This window comes from Piliocolobus tephrosceles, chromosome 1 (genome assembly GCF_002776525.5).
Source record: "Piliocolobus tephrosceles isolate RC106 chromosome 1, ASM277652v3, whole genome shotgun sequence".
In the NCBI taxonomy this organism is placed as follows: Eukaryota; Metazoa; Chordata; class Mammalia; order Primates; family Cercopithecidae; genus Piliocolobus; species Piliocolobus tephrosceles.
In genome coordinates, this window is record NC_045434.1 from 136,137,217 (window position 1) to 136,165,118 (window position 27,902).

The window sequence follows — 27,902 nt, forward strand, 5'->3', positions numbered from 1 at the left end:
GGTAAGGAGCTAAAATGCCACAGAAAATACGTGAACAACTTAAAACACAAATGGTAGTACTATTCAACCAATTCTACATGACCAGATGTTGTAGAGGTTCAACCTCATGTTCTAGAGATTTTTAAAATGCGTGCTTCAGCTGTTAATTATTTAGTAGATTAACAGAGATTAGTTTGCTATAACTTCTTGTATTTTCAGGTTAAAAAAATCCAGGAAAGTGAATTTTACTAGGTAATATAATAATTTCAGAGATGGCAGGAAATTGTGACATCATCCGGTACCCCGTTGCTTAACAAATGAGAAAAATGTGGTCCAGAAAGGCATCCTGAGGTTCTCCTTGTTAATCTAGTATAGTCCGTGAAGATAAAAAGTGAGATTTTTCATAACAGCTTTTCTAAAATTTTGTGTACTTGAATAAAATCTTAATGATAATCTAAAGGACTGCAGCTCTCGCCAGAATATTCAAATCATTTTGAAACATTTATCCTTCAAGCTTTGCAATACTCCTTGAAGGTAAAATAGAGTAAGTATTAATGTCACCATAATATAAGTGAGGAAAATAAAGCTTAGAGATGTTAAAAGACTTGCTTAGATCAGATAGTTGAAAGTGGTAAAATCAGTAATTGAGCAAAGCTCCACTGAATCTAAATCCAGAATCGTTTTCCTTACTGCTTAGATATTTCTGCTTTGTCTTCTACTCACACTGCTTAAAAGAGGCATGAATTGTTTTTTCATGATGTCTGGCCAAAATGAGATACAGTTATTTTAAAGCTTAAAGATTTTAATATATTAAGATAAACTTACCAAACTGTCAAGAAATACAAAATAAGCCAAACGTTTTGTTTCCCTACAATTACATTGAACTTAAAAGCTAATCTCATAATGGTTGTAACAGTAGAAACTGCCATCACTATTGCTATATCACCATTTTTAAGTTCTCAAGCACCGTAATAAGTATTTAGTATGCCATCTCATTTAACTATGATCTGTTATACTTGAATACATTGGTGTGTTATTATTATTATTATTTTATTTTTACATTTTAGCTCTCATACACATATCCCAACAGAAAATACCTTTCTATTTATTGGGTATCCAATTTCTAATCCAAATTTCTAAAGATTGACAATAGGTGGTTTGTTTTCTTTAGTCTTGTTTACTCCATTTTGTATCTTCAAATTTTCACCCTTCTCCTATCAATGTATGCTATTAATAAAAGAACCAAGAAAATCATTTGCTATAATATATAAATTACTTCCAATGCTTAAAATGCTGCCTTACCCTTTGGCAATTATTTTAAGTATATTGAGTGTGAAGGCAGGGCGCGGTGGCTCACGGCTGTAATCTTTGCACTTTGGGAGGCTGAGGCGGGCGGATCAGTTGAGATCAGGTGTTCAAGACCAGCCGGGCCAACATGGCAAAACCCCATCTCTACTAAAAATACAGAAATTAGCTGGGTGTAGGGCAGGTGCCTGTGATCCCAGCTACTCAGGAGACTGAGGCAGGAGAATCACTTGAACCCAGGAGGCAGAGTTTGCAGTGAGCTGAGATCGTGCCACTGCACTCCAGCCTGGGCGACAGAGTAAGACTCCATCTCAAAATAAATAAGTAAATAAATATTAAAAATAACATAGAGTCTTAAGACAAAATAACTAACCTGCAATGGTGGAATTTTAGACATTGATGAGCAAATTGAATATTTTCTCAAAGCCCTTGTATGTATCACTTAGATAACCACCAATTATTTCATTTGCTAATATTGCTGATCTCATGTAGACATCAACTTGATTTTGGCTTTGGCAATGTATAGGTAATTTCTAGTTTCCTACTATAATGAATTATGAAATTATCCAGAGACCTTTATAGACAATTCTGGTTTTGTAATCCATAAGGAATTATAAAATTATCCAACCGGAGCCTATTGAATTGAAAAAGGGAGTTTAAGAAAACAGTGGAAAAGTAGTGAATGAAATGATTACGGGGCTCTTGTTTGATTGCACTCTTCTCTTTATTATAAAATTTGCAAAGCTTTATTGCTTTTAAAATATATGCATATGTAATAGATTTAGATCTTTTGAAAAATTGTATTTGAAAAACATATATTCATTTTTTCTGACTAATGTTTATTTTAAAGTCTGTCTAGTATGGTAATATATTATGTATGCTATATGTACTTTTTATCATTTTTACCACAAAATGATTTGTCTATATTTATAAGGAAAATATTAATACTTAGAATAAAATACAGTTACAGCCACATGTCAACTTATGACAAGGCTGACCTCAGAGACTGTCCCAGAATATATTATCCTATGTATAAATGCCCCCCTTATTCTTTCTGTTTATTATAAATAAAATCATCTTCAAAAGATATTATGCACCATAGGATTCTTGTATTTCAATTCAGATGATTAAAATTCCATGAGAAACATGGTCATTTATTACTGTTTTAATAACAGTAAAAGGAAAAGATCTTTTGATAATCTGTCCACTCTCTTTGATGTAGAAAATAGTAGGTGTGTAGAAGATGAATATGGTCATGTTCTCCTGGTAATTTGTTAAATTATGTTTACTATTAATTGTGAAATACAGAACAGAACTAAAAGATTCCAGGCTACTATGAAGTAGATGGGTGACACCTATACCTTTGAGAGAATGTGATAGAAACCTGGAAATGCTGAAATCTGAACGTACTAGCATCTGAGAAACTTTTGGCTTTGCATAAGTCAAAAACTGTTTTAATTTTCTGCTGGTTTGAGAGCTATTTAGAAGTTTGGGCCGGGCACGGTGGTTCATGCCTGTAATCCCAGCGCTCTGGGAGGCCGAGGCGGGCGGATCATGAGAACAACAGATCGAGACCATCTTGGCCAACATGGTGAAACCTGTCTCTACTAAAAATACAAAAATTAGATGGGCGTAGTGGCACATGCCTGTAGACCCAGCTATTCAGGAGGCTCAGGAAGGAGAATTGCTTGAACCCAGGAGGCGGAGGTTGCAGTGAGCCAAGATTGCGCCACTGCACTCTAGCCTGGCAACAGAGTGAGACTCCATCTCAAAAACAAAACAGACAAACAAACAAAAAAAAAAAACAAAAAGAAAGGAGAAGTTTGGATTGATGTTTCATTGTAGTACTGCTCTGTAGATACAATATCATTTCATTTACTATCATTAGGTAGAATTGTATTAGAAGATGTACTTTATCACAACTATTACCCTTAAGTTTTTAAATTAATATTTCTGTTTTTTTCTAACTTTTTTATTTTTAATTTTTGTGGGTACATAGAAGGTGTATGTAGTTATGAGGTTCATGATACGTTTTGATTTCTGGTTTTTAAATGAGCGGGTTTCCTTAAATTTTAGGTAGAGCGATACAGTTAGTCTTATGAACATGGAGTGTGATTCAGTTTTAAATAGTTACAACATATAATTTATAGAACAATAGTAGCTATTTTTAGAGAAATCTGTGAAGTTTTATTAGCATTTTATACTTAGATTTTTTAAGACTCTGCATTTAAGCCCAGAAATTAGTAAATTACTTCACTTTCTGTTTTATGTATTATATGAAACAGTCTGACAGTCAATACGGTGAAAGCAATAGCCATAAAAAACTTCAAAAATCTGAGTTCAGGTCTTTCTACCTATTGATCAGGATAAGTTTCTTTGGACTACTGAACTGGATTCTCAGCTGTGTAGTAAAGCTTCGTGTTTCATATGGAATCGTTTGCAAAAATAGTAATCATATTATATATACATATAGCATGGAAATGGAGTAAAAGTCTTGTCTAAAATTGTCCAACGAGTTAGTAACATTACTAATTTTACATTTGGGAAGATGTTGCTATAAATCACGTGCTCATACTGCTAGCCAGATGATCACTTATTTCTCTGAGTAAACACAAAGCACGGAATTAAGTTGTCATGAATGAGCTTAGTGGTGTCTGTGTTTTTCTTTTAATGAACTTATAGACTTACAAATAAGAGCTATCTTCTCTTAGTATGAATATTTTATGAATGCAATTGAAATGGACACATTTTATAATAGCATATTATTTTGGTTATTCAAGAGGTAATTATTTTTTTAAAAGAGAAAAGTGTTTATTATTTAACCTCATAATGGTATGTTTAAATTTAACATTTGTGTTAAAATTTATTTCCATTTAAATCTTATTTCCCAGAAAGTTCTTTTTTCCCAAAATAAAATGTTATGTTTATTAGATTTAATTGATATTTGTAACACACTTCTTTCTTCAATAAGGACCATTAGTTTGAAGTGGGAGAACTGTTTTTGTTAGGCATTTGGTATATTTTAGAACCAAGGATTATTTAAAAATAGTTATATTAACAAATTCACTTGTTCCTTGGTCTTATATTGTTGGCATTTGAAATGTTTTTTTCTTCCTTGTATTTTAAGCCATTTTTGATTTCAGGATTTTAGCATAAGTACTTACTAATCACAACAATTATTGTTAAAGACCTCCTGTAATCACAGTTATTATTAGTCAATGTATGTATGTCCTTATGCTTTTGGATAGTGATGTGTAGTTCTGACCTCTTCCTCTCCTTCCCTCCTGCACTCCCTACATGTCACAATTGGATCAAAACCCTTAATGTTAATTAATATTAGAGAATACCCTGAGGCTCTCTGTGCCTTCAGTAAAACTAACCGTTGAAGATAGAGAAGCCCAAGAGGCTATAATTGTTTCATCCTTTTGCTCTCTATCTTTGGATATTTGAGTTCAACTCAAGTTCATTCTCCGAAGATTTCAGGAAAAGACAAGATAGTAGTCAATCTTAATTGATCAGGAGCCTTTCAACACCATAGAACTACTACTGTTTTGTTTTACATGCTTTAATGTCTTTATTTGAGAATCGTCTTGGAACATATCTGATGTGAATCAGGTTCTTTAAAAGCCTAAGTACACTGATGCATAACAGAAAAGAAGAATCCTGTTCAAAAAATAAAAATAAAGATAAATAGGGGAGGCAGGGAGAGAGGATTTGTTATGTATTTGATAACTTTAGATTTCTTATACCTCACTCCAAGTAGCTTCCTTTTTAGTGTCAAGTTTCCAAAGTTTATTTTGTAGTGCTACAATCAGGAAATTCTATAGTTGCTTTTAAAAAAGGCATTTACAGAGCTCTCAGCTTGATTTAATCAGTAGTCTCTGTCTTGTACCAAGTTAGCCATGCAAATTTATATGGCTCCACAGACCTGAAAAATGTATGCCGGAACTGACTTGCCAGGATTGAAAATAAACATGAAATTGGAGATGGGAGTTACTTTCTACAACACCTGGAAAACTTCTGTCAGAATATTGATGTTTTTCAAGGAATTTTTCAGACCCTTAGAAATGGATTATAAATAATCAAATCACATTACGTTTAAAGTTTGACAAAGAACAAAACTGTACTTAGTTTTCTTCCTCTGAAGATAAAAATATCACATCCTAGAATGGTGGGCAAAATAACACCCTTAAGGCACCCAGACTTCCGAGATGTTTACTTTTCTAATTACAGAAAGGAGTGCCTGTTCCTCTTTTCTCATATGTCTTTCTGTTAGAAGAGTGTATTTGAAGTAAACTGTATTTTGGCTTCTAAATCTAGAGTTAGAATTTCAGAATATAAAATCCTGGTATTGGACATCTGTTATTAGTTTTTATCTTTAGCCCAAGACAGTCTTAAATACATATTGCGTAGTAGCATCTCAGATATATACATTTTGTGGAAAATTTAGGGACTCTTGTTTGTTTTGTTTTGTTTTTGTTTTAGGAAAAAAATGCAGTTAATTTGATCATAAAGTACAACTCTAGCTAGAACATTATGAAAAAGTTGTTATTAATTGTTAAGGGATTCTGCCTCCTTCAGGAAAAATGTAATTTATGTATTCTATCTACTTTACTGGGCAGAGTCTGTAGTAGCTATATTTGGCTAACTATAGTATGACGGGATATATGGAAGATTTCAGGACTTTTAATTAACCCCACCACAGGGTTGGCATAGACACTAAGAAGAGGGACACCTAATGAACTACATATTATAATTTGGAGGAAGTCCAGGCAGAACATGATTGATTTCATAGGGATGTAACACCAGTGGGTGGGAATATGGAAATAGTCTTCAGGGTGGATAATGTAAGGGACAACTCAAAGAGCCTTGTAGGTTATCAGAATCAGAAGTGTGAGTGCACATATGGCAGTTAGGCCTAGGTTGGGCTCAGGGATGATATTCTCTAGGAGGATGAATAGCAAGAATAAGGTGGGACCTTTATTATTGAGGGATAGAACATGATGTTGTATACCACATCTGGTTTTTGGACACAAGAAAAAGGACACAATGTGGTAATCAGTCTTTTAGAACAAGGCCAGAACTTGAATCTGGAAATTGAGGCCCAGGTTAGCATTAAGCCTGCCTTGATGCCAAATCTCCATGAATGGGGCCAGACCTACTCATGTTTCTGCTGAAGTTTAGAATTAGTCTCAATTATGAGGATCCGATTGACCCTGAGTGCAGATCAAATTGTCCTTGCTGTGAGGAAAAGAAGGGTGAAGAGATCAGATCATCACAGAATACTTCACACTCCAGCCTTTTCCTGCAGTGATCTTGTTTTATATATGAAGGATTTTAAAATACCAGTATTTCCTGGTAATATGTATTCATATGCAGAATATGTAAAAATAACTTCTAGGTTAAATTTTAGTGTTTCTAATTCTAGACAAGTTAGTCTGATCCTGTACTTTCAATGCTTAGTTTTGGAACAAATGATTTATGTTACGATTATTAATGCCTGTTTAGTATTAACCTTCTATGATAATTTATATTCATTTCTACTTCAGATTAAATATGTTGTTTCTAAACCTTCTTCTAGAAATAACAAAATATGTTCTCCTGAAGGATTTTTGCATTGCTTTTGTTTTTTAAAAATTCTGTAAATATAGTCATTGTGACCATTTTATAGTTATCTTGGTCTTCTTATTTTCCTAGTTATTTTATATACATTAAAAAAATTTTTTTGTGGAGCTAGGAAAATAATGCTTTTACTGGACATGCTAAGGAAGAAGGTTTCCACTGTTTAAACATATTTAAATATACTACCAAATGTAGTATCTATGAGTGATCTAAAATATTAATATCACATACATGTATTCAGGCCTATCAAGTCTAATAAACTTCTTTTGGTCTTAGTGTTTAATAACTACCATGTTTGATAACAGGAACATAGTTAGACCCAGGAATCAGAGAAACTTGCTGTGGGCTCTGAGCTTTAGAGGGCCCTGCATATCATACATTTAAAATACTTGAGTGCCTCTGTCATTCAGGATCCAGCACTTAGCACTGGCATCGCATGCCCTGTAATCCTAGACAGTCGCTCTTGTTACTGTGTATTAGCTATCTATTGCTATGAAACGAATTAGATTGGTGGTTTAAAACAACAATAAATATATATTATTTTTATAGTTTCTGTGGGTCGGGAATTTGATAGTGGCACAGTTGGGTGGTTCTGATTCATGAGGTTGTAGTTAAGATTTTGGTTAGGGCTACTGTCATCCAAAGGCTTGACTGGGGATTGGAGGATTTGCTTTTAAGGAGGCTCACTTGCTGGCCAAGTTGGTGCTAGTTGTTGGTGGGAGACCTCACTTTGTCCCCATGGAGACCTCTCCACAGTGCTGCTGAGTATATTCAGAACATAGCTTTGGCTTCCCCCAGAGTGAGTTGTGTAAAGATACTACAGCAAGGTGATAGCTGTAGGATCTTTATGACCTAGCTTCAGAAATTACACATTGTCACTTCTATATTCTTTTGGTCACATAGGCTCACATAATTCAGGGTGAGTCTGGACTACATAAGAGCAGGAATGCCAGGAATCCAGGAATTAAAGATCACTGAGGTCCATCACTGAGACTGGGTACCACAGTTTAATAATGTTTAGGCTTCAGAGAAATTCTCCACATCTCTTGCCTGTATCTTCATGTCTGAATGCCGTGAAGGTTTGTAAGTGGTACCATTGCTGACATTGGAGACAGAAACTGCTCAAGATTGTGGTAAGGGTTCGAGAAGGGAGTAGAAGCATTTCAATAAAAGGAAAGAGAAATTAATTATCTCATTTTTCTCTCAGCATGAATGCAATAGAATCTTACATGATAAAAATATTGTTTTCTGGTAATTTAAAGCTTCTGTTATCCTTTCTTTCTGTTATAATTTATTGTTTCTGAGGTAATAGAATTAGTGTGATATTTGCAACAGTTGCAATTGGAGACTGACAAGCATTTTCCATTATTAAACAATGCATATTATTATTAAATTTGTCTTTACATAAGTATGGACAAAAAATTCATGAAGTGTGATAAGATTTTTTTACATTGGCAATAGATGGACATGAAATGCTAGAATGATAAAGTTTGAAATACAGATATTTAGTAAGATTAAGTTAAATTTTTAAAAAAGTAAATACAAACATTTTAATACTTTTTAATTTGTTATTAATTATAATTTGTAATAGGAAGTAGACAGCAGCAGAAAATCTTCAGAGATGATCTACTTGAGTTTTTTAAAACTAGAAACAACAGTAGACTTATGTTGAGCATTACTTATGGTAAAATTTGGAAATAAGACTTTATATATTCTCTAAAGAAGATTTAATTACCAATTTAACTGGTTTTCTGTTTCTATTGATATTTTACCATAATTAATAACATACGTCAAACTTAGCAGCTTAAAACAATATTCATTTATTATCTTGCAGTTTTCATGGGTCAGGAATCTAGGTGTTACTTCACTGAGTCTTCTGCTCTAGTCGTAAGTTTGCAATCAAAGTGTCAGGCTGCATTATCATATTTAAGCTTGACTGGGGAAAAGTTCATTTCCAGACTCATTCAGGTTGTAGGAAGAATTTATTACTTTGAGGTTGTAGAATAGAGGGCTCTGGCTTTTTGCCGGCTCTCGGCTATGGGCCACCCTCAGGTCTTATAGACTGTCCACAGTTTTCAGAGTCACCCAGTTTCTTGCCACATGGACTTCTCCAACACAGCTGCTTACTTCATCAAACTCATGAGAGAAGCCTGTAGCTCCAGGCTGCTAAGACAGTCTTATATAGTATAACATAATCATGGCAATGATATCTCATCACCTTTGCTATATACTATTTGTTAGATTAAGCAAGTCATAGGTGCTAGCTACACTCAAAGGGAGGATGTCATAGAAAAGTGTGAACACCAGGAAATGGGAATCTTTGGAGATCCTTTAAAGTGTCCACCACACTGATCACTGGAAATAAACAAGAAAATAGAAAATTATTCACAAGTTGAAGAGATTAGTTGAATTCCTGAAACATCGTATTCTTTATCACATAAAATATTTTAACTGATCAAAATGTGAAAAAGAGAACTATATACAACACAGAAGCAATGATGCGACTTTGGCATGCTCATTAGAAGGTGAAAATTACATTCATGAAACTGGCAAATTGAACAAGAAAAGCAAAAATTCTTGAGCTTTCCTATCTCTGTTGCATGATAATCCTGGAAAATGGCCATTATGTCCTCTGTTGCATGATAATCCTGGAAAATGTGAGAGTATTTTTAGGAAAACACAATTTGATTTAAATTAATGATTATAATTTTCTACCAGGCAAATATAACAAAATATTTCATTCTTCAACATTCTTTCAACTGGTTAAAGAAATTATAGAGACTGTCTTTTATATTATAAAATTAAAGGAAAAATATGTATTTTGTTACTACTGTTCCATATTTCACAAGCAATCTTGAAGACCATTTTTTGGCAGTGAAGCTATGTGGCTGCAAACATTTAGGCTCATGATTAAAAGAATATAGAACCTCACCTGTATTAAAAATATTAATGCAGTTATTAACATTGAAAAATAACTGAATAAACAATAAACAAGCAAGGAAATTCAACAGTATAAAACATTGGTATGATTTTCTTTAAAAGAAAATATGTATCTAATAAAGAGCCAAATAATGCCTTTGTGGTATTAACTGTGTAATATTTCATAAAACAAGAAGTGTCTAGATTTCATAGAAATTATTTCAAAAATTGATAATACATGATCAATATATAAGACAGATTAAAAGAATAAATCATCTCTATCAAGAATAGAGAATTAAAAGGAAATGTTTAATGAGTAATAAAGTGGGAAAAGAAACAATACACAAGGGCTTGGTAGGGTGGCTTATGCCTGTAATCCCAACACTATGGGAGGCTGAGGCAGGAGGTATCGCTTGAAGCTGGGAGTTTGAGAAGAGCCTGAACAACAAAGTGAGACCCCCATCTCTATAATAATAATAATAATAATAATAATGAAAAATACATTAAAAATTTAAAGTAGATATTACTCAGCTCATCTAAATTATTTCAGGGGCAAAGTCAAGGTGAACAACTAATATGCATGTTTGTGAACTACCGGAAGAATAAGAAGTTGAAATTAATGAGTATTGCATTGTTTTTATGCTGGTTGTAGAAAGTAAGTATTTTGTGATGAGGGAAAAATTGATCACAATTCTTTCCCCTCTTCTCTCTCCCATCTTCCCTCTGCTAGGTGGGGAGAAATTACTAATTTTGAGGGAGGGTGAGCCAGAGAGCAGTTTCTCCCACTGGATGCAAGGGACTGGGAAGGAGTGGGGAGAACAGCACATTCTCTAGGCAATCCTGAGCGAATTCCCAAAGATGTTTTCAGCAATCCCACTCCTTGTTCAGGTTGTTTTTTAAGAACAACTTTATTGACATATAATTCACATAGCATAAAATTCACCTTTAAATTATATAATTTGGCAGTTTTGAGTATATTCAGAATTGTGCAGCCATCATAATGTCTGATTTTATAACATTTTCATCACCCCCAAAAGAAATCCTGTACTCATTAGGAGTCATTTTCCATTCCTCCCCCACATCACCAGCCGCAGGCAACCACTAATCTACTTTATGTCCCTGTGAATTTGCCTGTTGTGGACATTACACAGTAATGGAATCATGCAGTGTGTCCCCTATACTTTATTATTTCAGTGAGGTTTCTGAAAAACCTATTTATGATCTATCTAAAAAAATCAATCATCTCTTATGTTTCAGACTTACTGTAGTATATATTTCCTCTACTTTTTCCATTACCTGTGTGTCATAAATACTTTCAAGTATCCATGTTAGCTCATACTGAATAGGATAATATATTGCAGAGTTGCAAGTTGTTGACAACAAAATTTGACTTCCAAAGACAATGAAAGTAAAATACTTGCTTGAACTTCAACTAACTTTGAAGGGAGTATGGCTGCAATATATTTGACTACACAGATGGTTTTTACATTATCCTTTGATTACAGAATGAGGGAAACTGTGCTTCTAGTAAGAGTTAACTATATTTTAGAAACATTGTACATTTTTTCAATTGTTAAACTATCTTTTAAGTTTAACCTATTCATTTTTGTTCTGGGAACCAGTAATTTTTGGCAGTCTGTTAAACATAATATTTAATACTGACTTACCTAAGTAAAGAGATTATAAGAATCTAATGATAGACTTTTATTTTTGTTATTCTTGGTTTTTGTAAATGAATATTATGAAAATATTTATAATAGTAAGTCTTATAAACATTTTTATAAAATAGCCTCTTAAAAAGTGAGCTTTAAAGTTGAGGAATGGTAAATCTTTAGAGAAAAATATAGTTTTATAAAGTAAGAGTAGCTGAGCATTGAGTTATTTTACAATAGAATCTACAATGAGAAGGTTTGTTATTTTACCGTCCTTCATAGTTTTACCATGTAGAATTCTCAATAAGCATTTGGGAAACTTTTAATTTTCACCTCATTTTAAGTTTGTAGTATTTATGTGTATTATTCCTTTCCTTAATAAAACTGTACTTAAAGGATTTTTTGTTTTACATGTATGTCTTAGAATGATGATTTAAAGTATTCAGTGTAGCATAGTTGAAAAAGCATACTCTAGAATCAGTCTGCCTCCATTCACATCTCTGTCCCACCCATCTTTAATGGTCTAACCTTGAGCAACTGACCTACACTCTCTGTGCTTTAACTTCCTCAACAACAATGTGAGAATATTAGTATCTATTAAATAGACCTGTTATGAAGATGAAATGAAGTGTGTATATATAATTATGTGCATAAAGCCTTTAGCACATGGTAAGTACTTAATAATACTAGCTATTTTATTCTCTGTGGAGTGAGTATAGGAATAGTTTGGAATAGCAGAGATAACTGAAGATTGTTCAATCAGAAATCTTCATTATTTTTCCTTTCATTTGGTGATTTTTTATGTATGATGAACAAACTTCAGTTTCATTTTCTGTGTATGTTATGTGGCATATAAAATAATTTTATAACATATAGAAATATTGTATGTAGTTTTTTATTTTTTGAAATATTGTATTTAAAATCAATTAAGTGTGTTATGCAAAAGAATGTGTTTGTTGCATTACAGTTTAAGAGTTAGGAAATAAATATTTTCTATTACTAAATTCTTTATTAGAAAATACAGCAAAAATGAATTCTTTATATATGTTGGCATTCTTCCTCTTTCCCTGTGACAGGGTTTTCCAGGTGACTTTGGAGACAGAGGCCCTGCTGGTCTTGATGGCAGTCCTGTGAGTACATTATGTTGCAGTCCATAATGCATTCTAACATCATTCGTATTATCATTCTTGCATTCTAACATCATTGGTACTTTATAGCACTGCACTTACAGTCCTTATTATAATATCTGTGAATAAACACTATTGGAAAAACAATCTCCACATGACTGTGCACATTCCAGTTTATGATTTTTCAACTTGGGAAATAAGTCAAAAATATTTCAAATTTCATCATGACATTCAATCTTTAATTATTTTGATGATGTTAAATAGGTATAACTGCTTAAGTAAAATATTAAAAATATATGATCACAATATTGGCTCATATACATGAAAGTACCAACAAGACTTATATAAAAATTTTACACTCAGTGATTGCTCTTTGGATTCAAACTTGTCATTGATCCACCTTACTTCTTAGTGTTTTATGGAAAATTATTCTACTTTGGGATTTTTTAACTTTCAATGTTCAGATTAAGAAAGAGTTACTGTCCTAAAATTAGTTTAATTATATCATCAAAGAATGACGATGGATTGCTATTTTTTGGCACTAGGTAGAAACAGCTTTAGCTTTTGCCCTTAGAAAGCATCCAATAGCTATTTCCCAATCTATGCCATTTACATATTCTTTTCATAATTTTAAAGTGAGTTAGAAAAAAACACAAAATCTCTGTAGCCTAAATTTGGAATAGTTCCAATGATTACACATAAGTAAATCACTAATATAAAGAGTTTAAAATAGTTTGTTTTTCTTCTTTTTTACTTCTGTTTTCCAAATTAAAACTATATTAGCTCATTCAGTGAATTCAGCCAAGGTTTCATTTGTTATAAGGCATAGCAGATAAGAGTAGAACTGATTTTCAAATACATTGTTAAAAACTTGAGTGATGTTTTAAGTGGAATGTTTACCTTTTTTTCTTGAACATGATTCTGAAGAGTATTTCAAGCATAATAAAGTAAACATTATTTATTTTTAATGCCATTTGTGCACTTGTGTACCTAGTGTGAAGCTATTTTACATAATTTTTTGTCAGTTACTATCCACAAAGTCTATTAAGACTCCTAGAATATTTGAAGTTTTCTTGTAAATTAATTATATCTTAATTGATATATAATTAATTTATATAATTTAATTAACATTTAATTGATTAATATTAATTATATAAAGTATATTAATATTAAAGTTTTCCTAGAATATTTAAAGTTTTCTGCTCTTCATTTAAAATATAATAATGTTTCTTCAGAAGCATTTTGAGTTTTTAAAATCTTTAAAATACAAGAGTCAACTGGATATATTTAGTTTACTGGTTTATAATCCCCTATAGTATATTCTCTGCCTTTGTTTCAGAACAGAATTTGAAATGCAAAAAAGAAGGACATTCATGTACTTTGTGCCTTGTAAATAATGTGACAGTGACATAAGTGAATTAGGAATTATCTTAAAGACTATAAAGTGTAATGACAATGAGTTCAAAAGACCAATCACAAATGAGCTGGAAAAATTAATAATGATCATTAAAAATCTGATACTTACAAAAATAATTTAACAGTATTGAAAATTTTATAATTTTTATACTGCCTTTACATATGACAAATTTTATTGTGATTTTTACAATGAGAAGAGATATTGATATTTCTGTTTTAATGAGAAAAATGAAGATTAGAGAATTTAAATAATGTACTTCAAAAGAGTCGATAGTGTTTTAAACCATCTGAAAATGTTTTTCTAATCCTACATGCTGACCACCTGTCTTTTCATAGAATAGATAGCCTAATTAAATGTACAGTGTTGATTATTGATGGGATTTACTTCCTTGGTTAAATACGTAGGAAGCAGAGGGGACTCTACTTAAGCTAGAATTAAGTGGTAGTCCTGGCGTCCAAAAGGATTTAGCCAAGGGCACTTGTGAAGAACATAAACGGCCACCATGGGTTTGTCCTTCTCAGGAGGATGCATAAGATTAGGGGAGTTTCAGAAGTTAGCTATAATAGAAGGTACATTTTGATGTATTCTTAGCTAGAAAGTTTTTGTGTTTATCTTCAGAAATACCCTCAGTAGTTGGGAATCAAATTTAATAAGTATTGCACATTTCTTTTACAACAGGGACTTGTAGGTGGCACTGGTCCTCCGGGGTTTCCTGGGCTTAGAGTGAGTATCACTAAGTATCATCATTCTTAAAAGTATATTTTATTGTGCAATTTATATATGTTAGATGTGTTTTTGAAACTTAGGAAAATGAGAAGTTTTACTGTCTTTATTGGTTATCAACCTTGATTAAATGTATTTTTCAACCAGATATGAATAATTAGACCAGTAGTGTAAGTCAAAAAATTAATTGTATTTTATGATAAGAAAAAATAATGATATATTTTTATAGACCTGTATGTATGTGTTTGTACCTGTACACTAAAGGATACCTAAGACAAAAGTTTCCTCAAAAGCATAAGACATAGAAGACCCACTTCTTTCCTTTTTAAAAAATTGTCAGTTATTTTCAATACATAATAGTTGCACATATTTATGGGGTATATGTGATATTTGTTACAAGAAAAAATGTGTAATGATCAAAATTTGAATAATTGGCGCTTGTATCACCTCAAGCACTTATTATTTCTTTGTGTTAGGAACATTCTAATTTCACTCTTTTATTTTATTTTGAAATCTGTGATCAACTATTGTTAAAAATAGCCACTCTATTGTGCTATGGAATACTAGATCTTATTCTTTCTAACTGTATTTTTTTATCTATTTATCATCCCTTTTATATCCTCCACCCCTATCCTTCTCATATATTTAGCTCCCACATATTTGTGAGAACATGTGTTAGTTACCTTTCTGTACCTGGCTTATTTCACTTAACATAATGTCCTCCAGTTCCGTTCATGTTGTTGCAAATGACAGAATCTCATTCTTTTTTTATAGCTGAATAGTATTCTATTGTTTGTATGTACCACATTTTCTTTATTCATTCATCTATTTATGGACACTTAAGTTGATTCTGTATATTGGCTATTGTGAATACTGCTGCAATAAACATGGGAGTGCAAATGTCTGTTCAGTATACTGATAGCCTTTCTTTCAGTCTTCTTTCCCTTATCTTTAGCTGTCCCAAAGCACAAGGTGATAGCTTGGTCAAAGAAGTCATGGCCGGGCATGGTGGCTCATGCCTATGATCCCAGCACTTTAGGAGGCCAAGGCAGGAGGGTTACTTGAGCTTAGGAGTTTGAGACCAGCCTGGACAAGATGATGCGATCCCAACTCTACAACAACAACAAAAAAAAAAAAAAAAAAGGAAGAAAGAAAGAAAGAAAAGAAAGAGAGAGAGAAAGAAAGAAAGAGAGAGAGAGAAAGAAAGAAAGAAAGAAAGAAAAAGAAAGAAAGAAAGAAAGAAAGAAAGAAAGAAAGAAAGAAAGAAAGAAAGAAAGAAAGAAAGAAAGAAAGAAAGAAAGAGAAAGAAAGAAAGAAAGAAGGAAAGAAAAAAGAAAATTAGCCTGGCCAGCTGTGGCAGCATGGCAGTTCTGGTGAAGCCCCCTCCCTGCCATTTGGTTTCCTTTGGCCAGGTGGCTACAGGCTGCCCTTCAAATCTTCATTTGTCCCTTTTCACTTCTTGCAAAGGAAACCTTTGAGAGTTTGTTGGAAATGGCCTTTGATGACCAAAGATACTAGAGTGTGTGAGCTTTGTCCTGTATTGTGATGAATGAGAAATGTGGACTTCCAGCTCTTTTGTGAAATATGAGACAGACCTAAGAAGTAGGTCATCCGGGATAGGAGTGGTTCAGTGCTGGGGGTAGACAGTTACCCAGCCGTGCTCCACCAGGCCACCAGTGCATATTTGGCTGGTGATCTTCCAAGTGCATGAGATCTGCTGTTCACTGATTCTCCACCTCAGTTGGTGCCCTCCAAAATGGCAGCAGCACCCCTAGGGCCCTGTCTTCAGCATGTTACAAAGCCTCAGAGTGGAAATTCCTGCTAAGGCTCTATGTGGATGCTTTTCTTCCATGGCTTAAAGGAGACACTGTACTCTAAGCTTTTGACCTCATGCCTTGTGTAGTAAAAAAGATTTGGGGTTTTTTTTCTTTTGTTTTTGAGAGGGTTGCGTTTTGTTTTTGTTTCCTTTTGTGTTTGTTTTGGCCTTTCCTCTTTGTCTTTTCATATAGACCAGATATTTGAAAGGGCAGACAGTGGCTAAAGGTATAATGTGCAGCTTGTTTATATATTATTTTGGGAAACTTACCTTGGATAGGAAGTGGAATTGTGGATTCTCCAGGCTGGTGCTGGCACACTCAGCCTTCGCCCTTTTCCTCCAGTTCAGTACCTACTGTTTCTCCTTTCAAATATGTGATTGTGCTAGCTCTTTCCATAGGGAATAATTCTCCTTACTTAAATAAAAAAACAGTTTAAAAAATAAAGCTGAAAAAAATGTTTTAATTAGCTAAGTGAAGTAGAGCACACCTGTAGTCTCAGCTACTTAGGAGGCTGAGGTGAGAGCATCTCTTGAGCCCAGGAGTTAGAGGCAGCAGTGAGCTATGATCATGCTGCTGCACTCCAGCCTAGGTGATGAAGCAAGACCCCATCTCTCTAAAAAAAAATCAAATAAATAAAAATAAATAAGTCAGAAGCTCAGTTATTGGAACTGTGGTAAAATTTAAGTGAGCATAAGCTTAAACTTGCCATCTTGGGATAACATGAGTGTGGGATTTAGAGTCAAAGAACCTGTGTGAGTCTGAAACATTTAAACTTTTCTCTAACATAATGGTAAGATTTATAGTAGTAGTAATAATAAAATTACTGAGGGCGCCTCACATTTATTTACTATTTTCAGTGGACTGGCCACAATTGTTAAGTCATTGCCTTCTCAGACCAACCCATGACTACTTAGCTGCTAAGTGTTTGAGCCCAGATTTGAAGCCAGGTGATCCAAATCCAGAGTCCAGAATTTTGTTGGGCTGTACCACTTCCTTAAAACTTATACTCCCTTAAGTGTATATTATCTACCTTGTAAGATTTCTTTAGTCCTTCCTGAGAAACTCTATGTGATGGTGGAACACTATTGACTTTTTTTTTTCCTGCGAACTTAGAATAGGGTTAAACCTGTAGGTGTTAGTCAATGGGTAGAGAAAGGAAGTAAGCAAAAGGAGTTAGATTCCCAAGATGCTCTTCATGCAGTTTTTATTTTATCTATTAGCATGGAGTTGATTAGCTAAAAAGCTTCTGTTATTACTCTCAAAATTAAGACCAAATTTTTAAAATATGTCCCAAGATATCTAGTCTGTTGGTTCTTATCCACATGTTCATTACATACTATTTGTATACTAGCAAAGCTGTTAATTCTCAGATGCCATGCAGCAGCATCTTTGCTACAAAGTTTTGCACATGCTTGTCTACCTGAAACACTATCTCTACTTTTCTGCTCCAACACTTAACACACTGCCTGGCACATAAAAGTACTCAGGAAAAATAACTGGATCTTCCGTATTTTCTCTTTCTCCATTCACCTTTCAGTTCACGGGAAGAGATTCTACAGAAAAGGAAACGGCTAATGATAACTGTATTAGTCCATTCTCACACTGCTATGAAGAAATAACTGAGACTGGGTAATTTATAAAGGAAAGAGGTTTAATTGACTCACAGTTCCACATTGCTGGGGAGGCCAATTGTAAGGAAACTTACAATCATGGTAGAAGGCAAAGGAAAAGCAGGTGCCTTCTGTAGAGGGTGGCAGAGTGAATGCAAACAGGGGAAATGCTGGATGCTTATAAAACAATCAGATCTCATGAGCCTCACTTACTGTCATGAGAACAGCATGGGGCAACCATCTCCATGACCCAATTATGTCCACCTGGTCCAGTCCTTGTCCTGTGGGGGTTATGGGAATTACAATTCAAGATGAGATTTTGGGTGGGGACATAGCCAAACCATATCATTCTGCCCCTAGCTCCTCCCAAATCTCATGTGAGGACACATTTCAAAACACAATCATGCCTTTCCAACAGTCCCCCAAAGTCCTAGCTCATTCCAGCATTAACCCAAAAGTCCAAGTCCAAAGTCTCACCTGAAACAAGGCTAGTCCCTCTATCTAAGAACCTGTAAAATTGAAAGCAATTAGTTACCTCCTAGATACAATGGGGGTACAGGCACTGGGTAAATACTCCCATTCCAATTAGGAGATATTGGCCAAAACAAAGGGGCTATAGGCTCCATGAAAGTCCAAAATCAAGTAGGGCAGTCATTAAAACTTAAAATTCCAAAATGATATCAATTTGACTCCATGGCTCACATCTAGGTCACACTGATGTAAGAGGTGGGTTCCCACAGCCTTGGACAGCACCACCCTGTGGCTTTAAAGGGTACAGACCCCCTCCCAGCTGCCTTCATGGGCTGGCATTGAGTGCCTGTGGCTTTTCCCGGTGAATGGTGCAAGCTGTTGGTGGATCTACCATTCCGGGGTCTGGAAGATGGTGGCCCTCTTTTCATAGCTCCACTAAAAAGTGCCTCAGTGGGGACTCTGTGTAGGGGCTCTGACCCCACATTTCCCTTCTACACTGTCTTAGCAGAGATTCTCCATGAGGGCGTCACCCCTGCAGCAAACTTCTGCCTAGACATCCAGGCATTTCCCTACATCCTGTGAAATGTAGGCAGAGGTTCTCAAACCTCAATTTTTGACTTCTGTGTACCTGCAGGCTCAGCACCACGTGTAAGTAGCCAAGACTCAGGGCTTGCACCCTCTGAAACACCGGCCTGAGCTCTGTGTTGACCCCTTTTAGCCACAGCTGGGATGCAGTGCACCAAGTCCTGAGACTGCACAAAGCAGCAAGGCCCTGGGCCCAGCCCAAAAACCATTTGAGAATTAACCATCAGATAGTAAGAGTCATCTTTGTAGTCCTCATCTCTTCTAAATTGATATAGATGGTCATTTCTACTTTTCAAAGTAGTTTCATATACATATCTTATTTGCTCCTCAATGAGTTGTAAAATAAAGCAGTTATTGTTACTTCCATTTTACATTCATTACTTTTTAAAATTAAAACAACATGAGCACCTACCAAATGGCTGAACTAACTGCTAGGCCTAATAATATGAACAAGTTAAGATTCCTATTTTTGGCAATATTATAATCTAATGGCATAGAAGGAAAAATAAGTAGTGTCATATACTGTGATTGCTGCTATAATGGAGGATTAAATGTAAAACCACTGAGAAAGGAGCAATTTGTGTTATCTTGGAAAGTCAGAGTAGGCTTCACAAAGGAGATATTTTGGGGGCTATATCTTGAAGATTGTATATGAATGGGGTGGGGTGAAAGGGGGAAGAGGGTTCTTTAGATACAAAAATGCTGTGTTCAGATACACAGAAGATGGGGGAAAATGAATGTTTGGGAATGGAAAGAGGAGTAGTGGGATTGTAGCATAGGAAGTAGGGGGTTGGGAGCAGAATGGAAGGAATTGAGGTTTTGAAAGTAATTGGGAAGGATTATGAAGAACCTTTATATTGCATGGTAAACAACTTGTCTGCTTGCCCAGAGCAGCAGCCTCTGCTTTACCTCTCAGGTGTTCCCTTCCAGCAGGTATAGTTTCTGATAAGAGATGCTATTGCTTTAACTAAATTATTTTTTCCATGCAGTTGGTCATCATTGTTACATGCTTTCTTAGACTAGGGACAATGTGTATCACGTATGAGTATGATGGGTGTGATTAAAAAGAACCATGTGGAACTCACAGTCCTTTCTGCAGTATACTCATATGAACTCTTATTAATTGGCCAGTGACTGCTCTTTTTAATATAAATAACTTATCCTTTGGGTCTCTCTATTTCTTTGACTTTAATTCAGAAGTTCTCAGAGGAGCTGTGTGGGGGCGCCTCTGTCTCTGATACCCCAAACACCCTCAGCAAAGCTCCCATGCATGGAAGTATTTCTTCTGTCTGTTCCACATTCTTATGGAAGATGAATTGGTAGGTAGGGAATGCTGAGGACTTTCAGGTTACCTTTGTAGGACTGCGAACTGAGTTACTTTCAGAAGGCTATAGTTTCTCAGGACTAGAATTTCCACTCAATCTGTGACATGCTGTTTCTTGGAAATTTCGATTCCATAGTATTCAATTTTACTTTATAGTTCTTTATTTTTCTAAGTTCATTATAATGTATTTTTCATATCTCCCAATACTTATCATTAGGTGATTTTTCTTATAGAGTCACTGAAAAGTAAAATAGGATATTATACATACAAAGTACATTCATCTGAAGATGCCAGTAATATACTTACTGAACAAAGTTAAGAATATCATTTTATCTATGAAGAAAATAACAGGACACAAAGAAAGATTTTTTTGTGTGTTTGTTAAGATAGTCCTTTCCATACTTTCTTGGATTACTTTTGCACAATTTCCAAACATAGATATTTTTGTATTTTTCTAACCTATCATAAGTTTTAAAGCTATGAACTTTGAATAAACTACCCACTGTAATCATAAGCATAAGTTTTCCTATTGACATAATTTGAAATTACAAGCATGATGTATTAATATTGCATATCTGTTAAGTTGGAAAGTATTACCCTTTGCCTGTAACAGTGTTATATATTTCAGGATTAAACATGTTAGAAATAATTTATCATAGGTATATTTCACAGACTTTAAGACTCATCCATATGATGTCATATTCTCCATTCTGAAATTTGTATTATATAAATGTAGACAATTAGAAATGCTGTTATGTTGGGATATTGAGCTCTAGAAATCACCATTTCAAATTAATCCCTTCAGTATTCATTCTATACTTTATTTCAGAATCATTATCTGCCAGTTATTATGTTGGGTCTGGGAAATTAAAAAAGCAAATGAGACATGTTTTTCTGCTGTCACAAAGTGCACAGACTAGGAAGGCAGAAAAAAAAAAGTACAGTGCTGTGTACTAAGTAGTGAAGTAGAATGGCATTCTAGTACTGGTAACTGTCTTGTCAAAGGTTCTGAGCACTTGATAAGGGAGAACATGTCCACTGCAGCTAGAATGGAGGATTTTGGGGAGGGAAAAGTAAAGGGGAATGGAAATGAGGACAATGGAAGGAAAGGAGACCGGAAGGATTGATGGAGGTCTGATAGAGAGGGCCTAGGATGCTATCCTATGAAACTGGAATTCTAACTACAAGGGGTAACATTTTTGGCATTTCACAAATGCAACTTCAAGAGTTCCTTAATATTTCAAAACTAAAAAGAGAAGTTTGAACTAACTTGGATTTCCATTATAAAGAGTAGTAAGGAAACCAGGCAAAGAAAGGTAGTGAGTGAAAGAAGAAAAATGAGACCTCAATGACACAGAAATTATAACTGATCCCAAACCACCAAGAAGTGCCATTTTGTTTTGCAAATTTTTCTTTCATACCCTTATGTTGCTATTGCCCTTTGTTTTCTAAGATGACATATTGAAAGAGTTTTTTCTAAGTCTCTTGCTTGCTGGAGGTAATAGTGGTAGTGTTTCTGAGGAATTAGAGCATTAAATTGATGTTAGACATTATGTCTTTTTTCTCTTTTTTTCTTCAACAGTGTCTTGTACATATTATGCTTAGTAGATATTAAATGATGAATAAATGAGATAAGCCCAGAAGGATATAGCCTTTTTTTTGCCTCTGAGTTTATCCCTGAAATTATGATAAATTTTCTCATTCTGCAAATTGGAAATTATAAAGTCAAATCATTAGGATGTCTGACACATAGTAACTGCTCAATAAATATTGGCTGAATAAGTGGGTGAAATAAAACTCTAAGACAATCAAATGAAGTATCTGTTGACTATTTCCTGGGAGCATGGCACTGAAATGTTTTTAAAGGTCTCATCTAGTTGGAGAAATATTGCAAGATAAATGTCATGAACAGTATCATAGGAGCTCAAAGGAGGAAAGAATCTCTGTGGACTAGACAAATATGAAAAGGTTTCTGAAAATTGATAGACTTCACTAAAGTTTGAAATATTGGTATGATTTATAAATGTAGAGAGGAAAATAAGTTGTTGAAGAACAAGGCACGTGTAGGAGCTTAGTGAGATGACTGTTTTGGGTTCATTAATTTATTAATTCTGCCACATTTTCTTTCTAATCCTAATGAATGATTAATGGTGCATTTCTTTCTTACTGTTTTTCAGGGCAGTGTTGGCCCTGAAGGACCAATTGGACCTGTTGGAATTCCTGGCCCAGTGGTATGGTTCTATTTGTATAATGGATATTTCCCTTTAATCTCTCTATGATATCACAAAATGTCACCTTTTTTTGCAGGGTCTTTCAGGGAATAAAGGACTACCTGGAATCAAAGGTGATAAGGTGATTTAAATATTAATATTATAAAAATAATTTTTTATCACATTTGTCTTTTATTTTTCAGTCAACACAATTTATGAAATATTTTGTTTTTATGGAGTCTAATGTATAGTATCAATTATATTAGTTTTCCTCAGAAGTAAGAAAAATAGAGAAATTATTCTTTTATAATGAATATTTACTTTCTTATAATATTGCCATGTTTGTGATACATAAGTATCTTTGCATGAAATTGTGCTTTCCAGGGTGAACAAGGCACTGCAGGAGAGCTAGGAGAACCAGGGTATCCTGGAGACAAGGTAATGTTTATACCATTAATTTTATGTAAATATGAAAAAGTTAAATTCAAAAGAAAGAACTGCTTATTATTTTATCCATGTCTTGTGTTAGAATGTGGTATCAATGTGGTTTTAAGTTCTTGTTTGAAACTTTTTCTCAATATTTTAGCATACTTTATGAAATTTGTTAGCAGTTTGTAAATAGTAGTATATCTGCCTTTTGTGCTATAATAACTTTCTCTTCTCTCTGTTATTCTCTTCTTTTAGGGTGCAGTTGGTTTGCCAGGACCACCAGGGATGAGAGGAAAGCCAGGGCCTTCAGTAGGTTTGAACTTTTGCTTTGCTCTTTGTAATTGACAGACTGCATGCCATGGCATGAGTCTCGACACTGTTGATCTAAGTAGGGTATAAGCCTACTGAGCATTTGTCTCCTCAGTTTTAGAATATAGCAAATCCCTCAGGTATTCAGTTCACATTCCATAGACTTTTGGACTTCCCTCTACTCCTAACCCTAGGCCAAAGCCAAGTTTCTGAGAGTCCTAAAGATCTTGGTCATATTATTCTACTGAATAATCTATTATAGACAATATTTAAATTAAAACAATAGGCTTTGAAGCCAGAAAATATAAAACATCTTAAATAATATTTTAACTTTTCAAAATAGCAGTTTTATTAAGGAAACAGTCTGAAGAAAAGGTAGCATGTTTGCACTCTCTTGTGGACCAAAATACTCTAAATCCTTATTTTTTTCTAACTCTTGGATATCAATTAGATGAAAGGAAAAGATACCTTATATTGCTGTTAACATAAAACTCAAAAAATTATAAATCTAAAATTACTTAATTATTAGAACTATTTAAATAAAATGATTAAAACATTAGACAATATATTTCTAAACATTAAAAATCATAATTATTGTAGCTAACATTTACTATCTACACAATACCAGGCAGTATTCGGAGGACTATACATCTAAATTAATCTTCACAATAATCCTACAAAGTTGGTACTATTATTATTCCTGTTTTTTATATTAAGAAAATTGAGACACAGTGTTAGAAAATGCCTAAGGTCACCTGGGTAGCCACCTACTTAGTAGGTGACCATTCAGAAAAACCTAGACAATCAGGTATGTCCGAGTTTATGCTTTTAGCTACTGTGCCATACTGTTTTAGGGTTTAATATTTTAAGATGCTTTTAGGACTTTAATATTGATTACAGCTCCGTGAAGGTAAAGGTGATTACAGATAGAAAAAATTAGATATAGGATTCAATTCTACGAAAAAGATAGAGATGATTATACATATAAAAATACATATAGGATTATAATTTATTAATGTCACATTAAAACATACATTTAAAAATAAGAGTGTTGTGTTCCTGAGCAGTTTATTGTGCTCCCTCTAGCTCTACCCTTCCATCTAAGGATTGTTTATTTATTTTAATCTCAGGAAGCAGTATTAAATTACTGAACTTTACCCCGTTCTTTGTGACTTCTAACAGTGACAGTATTTTATATACATCTCTTAGGAATTATTTAACCCAAAGAACAATTTTTGGCATCTATTCGATGAAATGTTAGTGGTGACCTTTGCTTATACTAGTTTTTTACCCTGGGTTTATTGCCATAAGGGCTTAACCTAGTAAGCCATGTACCCTCCCTCGTACCCTTGAGTTGAATCTCGGAAGCTCTAGAGTGCGTAAACTGGATCATGAGAATAGATCATGAAGCTAACAAACTACTTCTGTTTTTCAAGGATGGTTCTTAAATCATATAATGATGTGCAGTGATTGGCAAAATAAGATCTTTTTTACATATTCCTTTTTTTTTTTAAAAATAATGTGACAGTTTTCTATCCCTTGACCAAATAGGATGAAATGATACAATACATGCTTTAAGGGCACTATTAACTAATAAATAATATAAGTATTATTCTTTTGTACCTTACAATTAACTTTTTGAGAAAACTAGAGTCAAGTAGCATGCTTACACAAGGCAAACCATTTTAGTGTTCCTTACTCTTTGATTAAATTTATATTTATAACACGTTTATGGGAGTAAAAAATCATTGGCTAGAGAGACAAAGACCTGGATTCTAGTCCCAGCTCTGGCACTTAACCTACTAGCTAGGGTATTTAACCTTGGGTATTTAACTACCATGGTACCAGTTTCTCATGTTTAAAATTAAAGTTAGGGCCACGCGTGGTGGCTCCTGCCTGTAATCCCAGCACTTTGGGAGGCTGAGGCGGGCAGATCACGAGGTCAGGAGTTCGAGACCACCCTGACCAACATGGTGAAACCCCATCTCTACTAAAAATACAAAAATTAGCCAGGCGTGGTGGTGCACACCTGTAGTCCCAGCTCCTCAGGAGGCTGAAGCAGGAGAATAGCTTGAACCCGGGAGGCAGAGGTTGTAGTGAGTCAAGATTGTGCCACTGCACTCCAGCCTGAGTGACAGAGTGAGATTCCATCTCAAGAAAAAAAAAGAAAGAAAGAAAGTTAGGCCATATCATATGTAAGGTTCTGTATAGTCCTGTGATTATGATGTTTTTCTCTTTTAGAAATAGTACTTATTAATATTCCTCTAGTGTAAGCTAAAGAAAAGACAGAGAGCCTATTTCACCTTTAACACATTATCTTAAAGCCCTTAGTATTTTTTTCCTGAAAGAAGTCACAATAAATGCTAATGATGTTCTTTTAGGGCAGGGAGCAAGAGACCGTGAGAGTGAGTCTTTTACTTACTCGTTTTACACCTTGGTGCACTGTTCTAATAAAGAAAATTAATGTCAGCAGGAATTACTTTGATAGGGAGATAATTGATTTTTTATTTGTCTTAACCAAATTTTTGAAAACTACTTTGGGCCGAAGATAAGATAGGCATTCATGAATTAAAACTAGTGAGATAGCCTTGTCTTTAGTCTCTTGTTGTATCTATTACTTGTTTATATCTTTTTGTTTTAATTTTAAAAAATGTTTTCGGAGACAGGGTCTTCCTCTGTTGCTCAGGATAGAGTGTAATGGTGCCATCACAGCTCACTGCAGTCTCCAACTCTTGGGCTCAAGTGGTCCTTCCACCTCAGCCTCTCAAGTAGCAAGGACTGCAGGTGCTCACCACCATGCCCAGCTACTTAAAAAAAAAAAAAAAAAAAATTGTAGAAACCGGGTCTTGTTTTGTTGCCCAGGCTAGTCTTAAACTCCTGGCCTCAAGCGATCCTCTCACCTCGGTCTCCCAGAGTGTGAGATTATAGGTGTGAGCCACTGCACCTGGCTCTATATATTATTAGAGGAAAAACTGTAGATATTGGACCAGGAAAACTTTGCTTTTTATGGAAGGACACACTTGTTTGATGAAAAGTTGCTTATGCAGAATCAGTTATTATATTAAGAAACAAACTCCCACACTCAATTATATAAGTTAATGCCTACCTAAAATATTTGTTTACTGTCATGGAAAGAATGCCAACATCATAAGGATGTCTTCCCTATTTTATAGATCCTACTTTTAATTTTCTGTTACCTGAGAGGTTGGTGTTACTAACTAATATTGTTTCCAAGTAGATCTACGTTGTAACGTGAAATAATATTTTCAAGATATGAGAAAGAATGTCCTGATTTGGCAAGTTGGTACAGTTCTTGAATAGGAAAAGCTTTTGCTCTACAAGTATTTTAAAAAAATAGAGAAAACTACCACTCTGAGGTTGTCAGTAAATACACTTCCCTTTAGACCAAGAAAACAAACACAATTGTTATGCCCTATCCATTTTTTAGCTAGAGGTTTTTGTCATTTGTAGATGTTTATTTAATATTAGTTATCTATAGATAAGTAACTTTAAGTAACTTATAAGTTACTTAAAATGTCAGCTTTTATAAAGGAAAATTGACATTCATAGGAAATTTGCAATCGAAGTTTTTCAAAACAAAGAATTATTCTGAAGAACAAGTAAAATCATTACACAATTTCTTTTTTTAAATATCTGATTGTCAATTAGCTTTTCTGAAAACAAAGCCCTAGGGTATTGCTATTTTATCCTGCTTAGAAATTTAGCTTTGTGTTTGGATTTTGCCACTAGAGGGCTCCAATGAGAGCCCCTCGCCCCTATCTCTGTCTCTTTAAAGAGAGAGGCTTGTCATTTTGAGAACTTCAGTATACTGATTCTGACGGATCACAGATTTTGTTTTTGTTTATTTGGAAAGGGAAACTTAAATGAGCCTTTCCATAGTATTTCACTGCCTTCCTCTAGGTTTGATTGCAGTAGTTGTATGGTGTCCTGTTTTATGTCCAGATACCTCAGCACTGAGAATGAATTAAGTGCATATTGGAAACTGTGCTTTAGGTTTTGGAAAATGGGCAGTCCCATATTGTAACTTGCAAGTTTAGGTGATCTGAGGCTTATTTAAATTAAATTTGAAATTTAATATGACAGAAATAATGAATGCAATAGTTTTTCTTATGAAGATAGATATATCAGACTACTGTCCTCCCTTTCCAAACTTTCATCTCTTGAGAGCATCACTAGCCTTCTCTAGTTTCAGTCTTTATGCTTACTTCTCTCTCCTGTCACTTTCTCCTTTAACCCTGATTTCACATCTTTATCATGAATCTCAGAAACTAGCTTCAGAGATATGAAAACTGAATCCTCAAAACTTCAATTAAAGGATGAAAACAATCTAGGAATTCTGTGTATGAGCCAGGAAAGCAGCAAGGGTGTGAAGAGAAGGAATA

The 27,902-nt window shown here is 34.3% G+C and overlaps 1 protein-coding gene across 1 annotated transcript in view; it reads left to right on the plus strand.

Annotated features, from left to right (window-relative positions):
* COL24A1 (collagen type XXIV alpha 1 chain) overlaps positions 1 to 27,902 on the plus strand; it is a 391,289-nt gene that overhangs the window by 101,603 nt on the left and 261,784 nt on the right. The window contains exons 13-18 of the mRNA XM_023207327.3: positions 12,554 to 12,607; positions 14,700 to 14,744; positions 22,729 to 22,782; positions 22,859 to 22,903; positions 23,146 to 23,199; positions 23,446 to 23,499. Of these exons, the coding sequence (XP_023063095.2) occupies positions 12,554 to 12,607; positions 14,700 to 14,744; positions 22,729 to 22,782; positions 22,859 to 22,903; positions 23,146 to 23,199; positions 23,446 to 23,499 (306 nt within the window). The remainder of the gene's footprint in view (positions 1 to 12,553; positions 12,608 to 14,699; positions 14,745 to 22,728; positions 22,783 to 22,858; positions 22,904 to 23,145; positions 23,200 to 23,445; positions 23,500 to 27,902) is intronic.